General features: G+C 55.3%; 1 protein-coding gene across 1 annotated transcript in view; it reads left to right on the top strand.

Moving 5' to 3' along the window:
- Positions 1-11,425, top strand: part of ZMIZ1 (zinc finger MIZ-type containing 1) — a 229,718-nt gene that overhangs the window by 131,051 nt on the left and 87,242 nt on the right. The window contains exon 7 of the mRNA XM_024740273.1: positions 6,777-6,882. Within this exon, the coding sequence (XP_024596041.1) occupies positions 6,777-6,882 (106 nt within the window). The remainder of the gene's footprint in view (positions 1-6,776; positions 6,883-11,425) is intronic.

Consider the following 11,425-nt stretch of genomic DNA (forward strand, 5'->3'; position numbering starts at 1 on the left):
GATTCCTCGTTTATCATGTACAATCCCCTCTGCTAAGTCCTGGGAAACTGAAGATGAGTAAGACCTTGCCAAGCCTGATTCCCTCTTTAGGGGGGAGACAGATGTGGAAAGAGACAGTTGAGAAAATTGTGTACAAAATGGAGGCAGCATAGAGAAGGGAAGTGTTGTCGGCCTGGGTGGTGGGCAGGTTGCAGAAAACTGAGAAAAGGAGCCACTTCTACATCTGTAGGAGTTTGATACGTCTGCGCAAGCAGCTGAGGATAGCGAGAGCATTCTAGGCACATGGAATGGCACACACCAAGGCCCAGATGTGCAACAGAACCCAGGGAACTGAGATTAGCTCAGCTTGGTAAAGGTCTAGGATACAAGCTGGGCAGAGGCCAGGCCCAGAGCTAGCGGTATCATTTGCCAAGCTTCGGAGCTTGCTGGCCGACAGCCACGTGGAAGGAGCTCAAAGCTTATGCTTGTCCCCAGCCACGTGGCCTATATCCATAAGTGTGAGGGCACCTCTGCGGCCAGTGAGGACAGCTGCTCAGAGGGTCCTGAGTCAGCTTTAAAGGGAACGTGGGTAAACACATTGCTGGGGAGCCCAGCTACCCCAAGGCTTGGAGAGGAGAGGCCAAGACTTATGCCTGGTTAGGCGGGAACAATAAGTAAAATTCAAGGGCACCATGTTTTCTGAGAACCTCCAGGACAAGAGAGAGGTGAAAGGCCATCACTGCAGAACACCTGTCCTGTGCCTGACACTGAGCTTGGCCCGCTGGATACGCCTTCTCACTGTGTCCTCAGAGAAGTCTGGTCCTGTCTTCTTCCCCATTTCATAGAGAAGGAAACCGAGATGTTGTGACTGACTTCCCAAGTTCACACAGCCACTTAGAAGTGGACCTGGGATTCAAGTCAAGACCCGTCTGCCTCTAGAGGGGATATTTCTGGCCATTAGGGATGCGAAGCAGGGATGCAGCCAAGACCCTCCCCGGGCTCCTCCATTTGTCCGAAGCTGACACCATCTGGCTCCCTCAGGGCCACAGGGCCAAATCGGGCGGCAGCCTGCACTGCCCAGCCCTCCTTATTCTCCAGCCCCCTGAGCTCCCCCTCCCTCACCCAGCTCCCTTAATCCTCTTTGTGGGGATCCTGAGTCAGGCTAAGCCCTGCGGGCAGAGACAGATGTTACTCCCATCCCAGCTGCTGGTAGCCGTAAGTGAAGGGGGAAGGGGGGCTGCCACGCTCCCCCAGCACCCCATCCCAAGCCTGGCCCTGCCTAGGAGGTGGGGACCTGAGGCTGAATCCAACAATGGCCCTGGCCAGGCTGGCTGGGCAGGTGGACAGGAGATGACTAGAAACTGGCCCTGCCCCAGCCCTGTCATTCAACTCTTCATTCAACAAACATTCACCAAGTCCCTGCTGTGGGCAGGTCCTGCACAGGGGCCCCCCGAGGGGTGTGCAGTGAGCACGATGGGCCTCTCTCAAACAGCTTACCTTCCAATGGGGAGGCAGACGCTAAACACATAAGGAGTATGTAAGGATGTAATCCAGCGCCCTGTAAGAGGGGGCAGGGTGGTGGTCAGGAAAAGTCTTGGTGGAGGTGACCTCCAGCTGAGACCTGAAGAGCAAAAAGGAGTCAGCCAGGGGAAGATGAGAGAGAAAGGTGCTCCAGGCAGAGGGAACTGCCAGTGCAAAGGCCCCGAGGCTTGATTTGTTCAAGGAACAGACAGAAGTCTCAGTTGTCTGGAGCACAGGAGAGGGAGAGGGGTACAAGATGAGGTCAAATGGGGAAGCAGAATCCAACTAACACAGAGCCCGCAAGCTAAGTGAGAAGAGTTTGGAGATGATTTGAAGGGCAATGGGGAGCCCTTGAAGGGTCTTAAGCAGGTGAGGGATGGGATGTGATTTGTGTGAGCTCTGAAGGGGAGCATCCTTGGAGGGTAGGATGGAGGGATTCTGGAGGTCTTCCTGGAGGAGGGAGCCCAAGAAAACTGTAGGATCTGATTGGCAGGGGATGAGACCACAGGAAGCTGTGTAGACAAAAGCCCAGTGCCAGCTCTGCACCCCAGTTTAAGGCATACACTTGGTTGAATGGCCAGCTCTGACCCCCACCCGAACCCCCGACCTGCCGCTTAGCCAGAAAGGGGACTTTGGCCCACTGGTCACAGCCATAGAGACCTGAGTCTGACTGTCACTTGGAGCACAATAGAACCAGCAGCAAGAAAGGTTGGGGGGCGGGGGGGGGTCATAGAAGACACCCTTGGTGCCCACAGCATTTTCCTGGCACTGTCTCCTTGCATCCTTATGAAGACACTGCAAGGGGTCAGGGAAAGGCTTATCAATGCTATTTTACAAACAAGGCAATAGAGAAGGGGAGCAGCTTGCTGCAGTCCCAGGCTGGTACCACTGACCCCCACAGGAGCCCCAGGGCCCTGCTTGCTGCCAGTCCTCCTATCCCCCTGGGCATCCCCAGCCCCAGCCGTGCCCCATGGGGAGGGATGAGGTAGGACAGGTGAGAGATCCCAAAGGTCCTAGGCAGGGCGAGGCTGCCGAGTACCCCCCATCCCGCTCCACAGCGCACACACACACACACGCACGCACGCACGCACTCGCACCTCTTCCCATTCAGGGGGCAGCCTGAGCCCTCTAGGTTGCTGTCATCCCCTGGGTGACCTCTGGAAACAAATTCTTCTGGATCCGGCTTACCTGGAGGATATAAATTAAAAACCACTTAGCCTTGGGCAGTAAATGGACACATTTTTGCCACACCAGGGCCAGGCTCTGGGATGAAGAGCATTGGGACTCTGGCAGCCCCCTGCCCCACTCTCTACTTCATGCCCTCTGACGCCAGGAGGCAGAAGTGCAGGAGCCCCACGGCCCCTCCCGAGGGGCATCAGCACGGGCACTACTTACTCTTCAGGACCAGGTTCTTCCCTGGCCCCTCCCTTAGCAGCAGGGCTGAGCCCCCTCTCTGGGGGTCCCCCTCAAAGTCAGGCCTCTCTGGACTTGCTCCTCCTTCCTCCCCTGAGGTGGAACATGCTTGATCTGCTCGGGGAACAGAAAAAAGGCTGAGGCGACCAGAGCATAGAAGAGGGGAGACGAGTACGAGAGGAGATGGGAAAGGGAGACAGAAACCAGTTAGCACAGCAGCAATGCCCTCCCCGCCTCTCCAGGGAGGAATTCCCCACAGCCTCAGAGTGTTCACTGCTGAAGCCGTGGGTGTATGGTCACAGACAGCATTCACTGAGCTGTGTGCCTGGTCCTGGCTGTCATCCTTGCAAGAAGGAGATTTTGTACCCATTCCACAGATGAGGAAACTGAGGCCCAGAGAGGTTAAATCACCTGGGTGAGATACAACAACGAATAATTGGCAGATCCAGAACTCTGTCTCATGCCTGACTCCAAAGCAGCAGCAGCAGTGGCCACAAATACCTGTCCACCCCAGTACTGAGAATGGTAGCAAAGTAGGAAATGAGGGCTCTGCCCTGAAGGGCTTAGGGTATAGCCATGAGACAGAACTGGGACACATGGAACTGGCAGAGCCCATCACACACAACCTTGGAAATGAGAGACATCCTTGTACCTTTACAGAAGAGGAACCTGAGGCTCAGAGAGGTTAAGTAACTTGCCTTAGGTTGCACAGTATAGGATGGAGCAGGATTGAAGCACAGGCCAGTTCCCCTGACTGCCTCATAGAAAGTCAGAGTCCAGCCACCAGCTGGGAGCAGAAACCCCTTCTTTAGCATTTCCCAGACAGCCTGTCCTGCTTCATGGCCAGGAGGCTCACTGCTCTTCAAGACAACACATCCCTTTATGGGACTAACGAAACTGTCACATGCCTTTGAATATGCCCCCCTCTCTCGCCTCTGGACTTCAGTTTCCCTCTCTGTGGCATGAGGGGCTGGACTCCCTGACCTATAGGGCCCCAGGGTCTAGGTCTCAGACAGCCAGGCTCCACTGGTCAGCCTTTAGGAGCACCTTGAGGGCTGGGCCGAGCCGAGCTGGCTGGACCCAGGCAGCCAGCAGAGGGCAGCAGCTCTGCGGCCGCTCACTGCAGGCCTTTGTTGGGGAGAGGTCTTCACCGAGGGGTCTTTACGCCCATTGGAGTGGGAGAAGGCCTCTCTGAAACGCGACAGGAGGCTGCTCAGCTGAGCCTGCCCTCCGCACAACAGTCTGTCAGACTCACCTCACCGGACTTTCCGGGGGTCCTTAGACTGGGCCAGGGGAAGCCAGGGGCTGCACCAGGTACTCTAGAATCGCAGGGTCCAGCTTAGCCTGCTCTGCCACACCTGCGCTGTGTGACCTTCAGCCAGGCCCTACCCTCTCTGTCTTGGTAAAAGGAGACTGTTGGAACCAATGACCCTTCTGAACACTGGGCTCAGGGCACTTAGTGACAGATACTTCCAGGCCTGCAGGAGAGCCCTTAGAACCAGTACCAGCCCTCTCTTGCTCAACGTAGCTAGTTTCTTTCTTTTTCTTGGAACCAGAGCAACAGGATTAGCCAGTATTGGCCAAACAGAAGGACCTTTGCCTTTCTGCCCTCAACCCAGAGCCTGAGGGTTCTCCATGGAGGTTGGGAGTTATGGCCTTAACCCTTTGTGGGCTGAAAAAGAAGTCCTCTCGTGGAAAGAGCCCAGGCTTTGCAGCCTGACTGCCTGGCACTGCATCCTAGCTGTCTCACAAACAAGCGTTGTAACCTCAGGTTGTTATTCATCCTCGGTCTCCTCATCTGTAAAACAGGGGTAGTAATAACACTTCGTGGAACTGTTGTGAGAATTCGGCACCTCACTGCTTAGGAAGGAAACATTTACTTAGCCCTCGTACCTGGGAGCGAGCATTCTCCTTACAGCACTGTGTCAACATAGCCCACAAACAGCAGCCTCACTGATGCAAAAGTCCAAACAGACTGCCTGTGCTCACTCGCACCCACCCCAAGGCTCTCCTACCAGTGAGGGCACCATAGTCAACATCTGAGCTGAAGTGGCCCTTCCAGACCCCTTCTCCCCGATGTACGGTGTCCGTCTCCAGAACTGAAATACTCAACAGGCTGTAAAGAATTAGGGGCCTTGGTTTTTCTGCTTGGACAGTGAGACTAACACTGAAGAAGACCTGGCCCTGGGATGGCTCAGTGACTCTGGAACATGGCGTGCATGTAGCGGACCGTGCAAGGGGGGCGGGCAGGGTGCATAAGAACTGCAGGACAGGGGCGGATAGAGCCCGTGGGAAGGAGGCCTGGGGAGACAGAAGACTTCTGCGTCAGGGGCTTCTGTTTGCAGCGGAGAAGCTGAGCAAACATTCTAACCTGAGAAAGTCCTTTTTCCTCCCTGCACAGGGAGCTCCCAGGAGATGGAGGTGGGGAGGCAGGGCAAGAGGCTCTGGTGGTCCTGGGAAGGGAGGACCCACTGGCTCCTTCCTGGTGCAACACGGACACTCTCTCTGGGCCTCCAGTGTCCATATATGGTAAATGAGGTGGTTGGCCTAGATAAGTGGGTTTCCCACACTTCGTAGCTCTAGAGCCCTTGTAATGAACCCCTAAAATATAAAGCATATAATGGGGAACTGTTCTAATGGCTGCAGGGGCCGGGCCAGAACCCATGGCAGCCTCGGCCCTCAGAGGACCTCCGAGCGCCTCTGCAGCAGGTGGTCTCTAGGGGCTCCCCTTTCTCAGAAGAATGAGCCCCACAACTGGGAGCACTCCTTTCCCAGTCAGCCATAGCCGCCCCAGCTGCTTCCTGAAACGACTCCATTTTCCAAGGTCCTTTCTTCTTAATAAGGAAACCTAATTTGGCGGCTGTTAATGAGGAAGCCAGGCAGGAGGGAGCAGGTCTGGCTGGCAGGACACCTGGGAACGGACAGGTGTGAGCCTGTGGAACCGTTCATGGGGCCCCAGGAGCGTCCTGTACCTCACTGCCCCCCACCCCCTAAGACTGACAGCCCTCCCAGCCCCTGGCTTCTCCCACTTCCAGCCCACACATCTGAGGCTCACAAGGGGATGGGTGGGACCTCTGGTCTGAATGCACAGCTGGCGCTCTTATAGGTGCCTCCCGTGTGCAGAGCCAGCGCTTGGCGCTGGAGACAGACCCCAGGCTGAGCATGACAGCCCTGCAGTTTGGGGACTCGGGTCTGAGAGGCTGCAGGGCGCTTGGCACGGAGCTGGGGAGCAGAAGGCGTGTCCATCTGGGGAATTCTCAGCTGTCCGTTGGGCAGCTCCAAGCTGGAGCTCCTGGGAAGCGGTGAGCCCTAAATCAGTGCTCCTCCCCAGGTGCAGATTCTGACTCAGGAGGGACCGATGCCGCTGGGTGGGGACCGTGCTTGGAGTATTTGATGATAGCGAGTGCCCCGCAGTGGTGGCTGCTGGAGCTCAGTGAGGGATGGAGGAGAGGTGGGAGGCGTGGGAGACTTCCTTGGGGGAAGTTTGAAGAGCTGCACTGGGGTAGCAGAGACCCTGGCCTGGGGCCACGCGAAACGCGGTAGTACAGCATCCCCCCGCCAGCTCCTAGAATGGGGCCAGATTTGAAAGTGGCAGGGCCTGGGCTTTGGGGTCAGGCCTACCTCTGGCCTGGAAACCCCTGAGGGCAGGGCCCGGGATCCCAGGGCCTGGCATGGAGGAGGTGCTTATCAGTGTTTGCTGAGTGACTGAACGAGGCAGTTTGAGTCCCAGTTCTGCCTGACATTGGGGACCTGCCTTAGCCTGCCCGCCTCGCCTGTGAACTGGGCACATCTGCCACTGTGGATTCAGAGGGCTGGCGTGGACAGTGACTCACCCCTGCCCTTCCTCCCCTTCTTGCTGGCAGGTGGTCAGTCGGGTGGCAGCTCAGCAAGGGTTCGACCTGGACCTCGGCTACAGACTGCTGGCTGTGTGTGCTGCAAACCGAGACAAGTTCACTCCGAAGTCTGCCGGTAGGTGACGGCTGAGGGCTCCGCTGTGTCGTCGGGAGTGGGGGTGGGGCACTGGACTTAAACCCAAGGCTGTCACCACCCCTGTTGGCTGGCAGCTCAGTTGGTCCAGGTATGGCGTGAGCGCCCGAGTAGCAGCAGCTCACCTGCTGGCCTCTTGAGCCCACAAGTAGGGCCTGTCCCTCATCTCAGGGCCAGCAAGCGGCCTGGGGCACACCACACCCCAAAAACAGGCTAAAGGGAGATGCACGTCATCTCATTCCATCACCACAGTGACCCCTTGGTGTAAGTGCTGTGATCATCCCCATTTTACAGCCCAGGAAACTGAGGCTCAGAGAAGCTGCAGAGATTTCCCCAGGTCACACGGCTAAGAAGTGGCAGAGCTGGGATTTAAGCCCAGGCCTGTACTCCAGAATCAGCATCCTTAACCCTGAGGCTCTGCTGCATTCATTCAAGATGTTTTTAATTTAAAATAAAACACAAATTAAAATAAAAATGAATCAGTACATTCAGGATTCTAAAAGACTGCTCTGTGTAGTATGCTCCATTGCAACCCTGTCCCGGCACGGGACCCGCTGACTCTATAGTAAACAGAGGCCACGGAAGGTACCAGGCAGCATTCTGTCTGTGAGGGCTTTAAGCACACTAAAGGTGCAGCTTTACCTGTCCCTCCATCCTCATTACCTTGCTTAAAAGCAGGGGAAGCTGTGTAAGCTTTTACTTGAACAGACCTGGACAACCCAGCCCTGTCACTTGCTGAGTGTGTGGCCTCTGAGCCTCGGTGTATCTCCTCGGGAAGGCAGGAATGACAGTGAGACCTACGTTGCTGGGGTCAGTGCCGAGCAGTGTCTAGATGTTGTTAACGTCCTTTATGGAGCCTGAACAATTCACTGAAAAAGAAAAAAGTCCGTTATTTCCTCTGTATAACAATAAAACAGACGTTTTCTCTGAATCCGTCCATCAGTTCTTTGGAGTGTATATAGAAACAGCTTAATGCAAACGTTTAAAGGATGTCTCATGATGGGTTTTCATCAGTCTGCACAGCCCACAATTGCTTGAACACGGGTTTGTGCTTTGCTGTGTTTATGACGGTCCATGCACGTGGATGGCACGTCACTTATAAAAGGTGGTGAAGGTCTCATTGGCCAATAGCTGCTCGGAGATCCCTGACGTGCCAGCCTGTGTTGGGATATCGCTATTGTATTGAACTGCTTGCCAGGAAACGGTCTTGGAATCTCATAAGAGACGTCTGTTCCTGATGGAATCTGCAGTTTTAATAATAACTTAAGTCAATACAATTTTGACAAGGTAAAAATTGCTGCTTATCCAAGAAGCATATACATCCATATCGCTGTTTAGTGCCTGCTCTTTGCAGGCATCGGGCCGGGGCTGGGTTGTGCTGAGGGGTAAAACAGATGTGGTCTCACCTCGGGAAACGTACCGTCCAGAGCAGGGATCGGCAAACTTGCTTTGTAAAGGGCCAGATCGTAAATAGTTTAGACCTTGCAGGCAATACGAAAGCAGCCATAGACAATATGTAAACAAATAAGTGTGGCTAGTTCCAAGAAAGCCTTCTTTATGAAAGTAGATGATAGGAAAATTTCCTGATGCCTGGTCTAGAGGGAGAGAAAATCATCGACCAGATAATCACAGCTGTTTGCTGTACACCAGAAACTAACACGACATTGTAAATCAACTATACTTCAACTTTTAAAAAAAGACATGCAAAAAAATCACAGCTGTATGTGTGACTGTGTGCGTAAATTCAAGCTGTGATAAGGGCCATGAAGGAGCTGTCTCAGGGATTCCACAAGACCACTTGGGAGTGGGAAAAGGCTTCCCTGAGACCCAAAGGTCAAGTAAGAGTTGACTAGGGGAAGAAAAGGAGGAAGGACTGCCCAGGTAAAGGGAACAGCCTATGCAAAGGCCCTGAGGTAGAAGCAAGCGTGGCTATTTTTTTAGCAGAACTAAAAGGAAGGCCAGTGGTTCCAGAGCCCTGGGGCAGAAGTCAGCAGCAGTTAGACACACAGGGCCCGTCTTGAGGGTTGTCCTAAGAGTAACGGGAACGTGGCTAAATTCTAACTTTGCAAAGATCGCTCGAGCTGCAAAAGAACAGATTGCTCAGGGGAGGCCGGTGTGGATGGAGGGAGCCAGTTGGCAGATGGCTGGGATGTCAGGGTGAGGATGATGGTGGCTGGACCAGGAAGGTTCCGCTTCCTGTGGAGTGGAGTGGAGACAAAGGGAGGACTCCAAGGGATATGTAAAAGGCAAAACCGAGACAGGGAGAGCGTGGCCAGAGGGGTCGAAGGAAAACAGGAGAATGGGCTGTCCCAGAAACCCCAGCTGCTCCCTAGGTCCATGTGTAACCCCTCCCTCAAGGGTCTCTCACACCCCCGCTAGTACGTTCTGGGTGCTCTACCATATTTTGCTTCAATGCCCAGCTCTGTGAGACACAGGGTATTTTCTACATTAATGGATGAGGAAATTGAAGCCCAGAGAGGTCTTGTGACTTGCCTGCTGTCACACAGCTCGTAAATGATGGAGCTGAGAGACTTGAAGTCCTGGCCTCCTGAATCCAGGCCTGAAGCTGTGCCCACCGCATCATTGTTGACTCTGGGACCAGTTGGGGACCGAGATTTAGGAGGCCTCTGATCACCTGGGCCAGGATCTGAGAAGCTATTCCATTTGGGAGAGCTCTTTGCTTCACTCAGATCTCTCTAGCGTGGCCCTGCCCTCCTCTAAGTGGTATTTCCAGCATCACTTCTTCTCCTGAGACAAGGGATTTGTTCCTTCCCCATCTGTACCCCTAGTTGTGCACTGCTCTTTACAGTCTAGAGAGCTCTTTCCCATGCATGTGTCTATCTAGTCACATGATAGGCCCTAGGCCCACGAGGTGCGTTCTCTGTGTACCCATTCTGCAGCTGAGAACACTGAGGCCCAACAGGGCCTGCGGCTTAGCTGTCACTTGAATTCACTTATCAGGAGTCAAACCCAGGTCAGCCCCAAGAGCCATGACTAACCACCTTTCCCAGGCCGCCTGCCCTCTTGAGAAGTACGAGCCTCACGGCTCTCAGGGTCCCGGTCATCCCCCTGCTTGACCCGTCTTTTGGGAAGGCAGGGCACCAGTCTGACGGGGAAGACTTCGGCTCCTAGTTTCGTTGGTTGGGATAAAGGGTCCACGGGGGGCAGGCTTGACCGTGAGAGGGGTGAAGACCACAGAGAACACAGCAGTGACCCCAGATTCCAGAAGCAACTCCAGCACTGGCCCCCATCTTCTCCACATTGCCCACCTCCCAGAGCTGTGGCCTCATCTGTAAAGAGGGATTATATGCCAATCCCACAGGTTGCCCGGGAGGATTAAATGAAATTGCCCAGGCGTGGAAGTGAGGGGCCCAGCTAATACCTGGCGCACCGTGGGTGCCAAGTCCATATTTTCTGGCCTTCCTTCTCTACTTCTGTCTTTCTTTTTCCCAACATGGTTCCCCACCTCTCTAAGGCCCTTTCTGCCTTAGTGAGGCTGTTTCCCACCCTCTCTTTCCCTGAGGCTCTGTGGGTGGGTGCATGACCTGCCCAACCCCACCTCTGGGTACAGCTGGGAGAGTCCCCGTGGTGTCAGTTGTGTGTGTGCAGTGGCCACAGCGGCCACTACGGGGCCCACCTGGGCCTCTCCCAGCCAGGCTTCTGCAGTTCTAGAACACGCTCTGTCCCCAGAGCTCCTGCAGCCTCTCCGCCCTCCCGTCTTCCTGTCTCCGTCTGGGTTCCCACTCTGCCTGACTGGCTAGTGCAGTTTTTACCCTCCCAGTCCTTCCCTCTCCTTTCTCTCTGAGGGTCTCTGATGCTGTCTGTCTCTGTCTGTCCTTCCCTTTCCCGCTGCCTCTGACTTTCTCCCTGCGTTGTGATGTGTATGTGCGTGTATATGTGGCGGTGAACATGCAGCCTTTAGCCTGTGTGCGTGTGTGTGTGTGCGTGCGTGAGTGTGTCTCCCCTTCTGCCTCCCCCACTCCTTCTCCCACTCTGTCTCCCTGTCTGTCTCTCTTGTCAGGAGGCCAAGCTAGGGCCAGAGGGCCGGTGGGATGAGCTCATGCGGCGAGAAGCAGAGCGGTGCTTTGTCAGGAGAGATGGCAGTGCGCTGGGCTGGGCTGTGCGCGCCAGCATTGGTGGGCTCTGGAGCAGGTGCTCAGGCCTGGGGGCAGTGCTATGCGGTGTGCGTGTGTGAGAGAGAGAGAGAGGGAGAGAGGGGGGTGGGGAGAGAGAGAGATGGAGCGTGAGCGCAGAGCAGACACTGCAGCAAACAGCCAAGTCAGGCGTCTCCACGTGGGCCCCTCTGATACCCAGCCCCCAGCTCTTTGTTCTGGTGCAGCCTTTAGCCTGTGTGCTCGCACACGGCAGCACGCGCACACGAGCACGCACGACAGCATCCTCCTCGTTGGGAAGGTCCTTGGGGGCCAGCAGCTCCCTCCTCTCCTCAGTCCAGAAGGTCACCTGCCTTGTGCCTCCCCTTGTCCCCCCCTCCAGGCCACGGCAGGCCCCCCCGCCCCCCGGTCGC

Source organism: Neophocaena asiaeorientalis, unplaced genomic scaffold (assembly GCF_003031525.2).
Source record: "Neophocaena asiaeorientalis asiaeorientalis breed wild unplaced genomic scaffold, Neophocaena_asiaeorientalis_V1.1 scaffold517, whole genome shotgun sequence".
NCBI classification, from domain to species: Eukaryota; Metazoa; Chordata; class Mammalia; order Artiodactyla; family Phocoenidae; genus Neophocaena; species Neophocaena asiaeorientalis.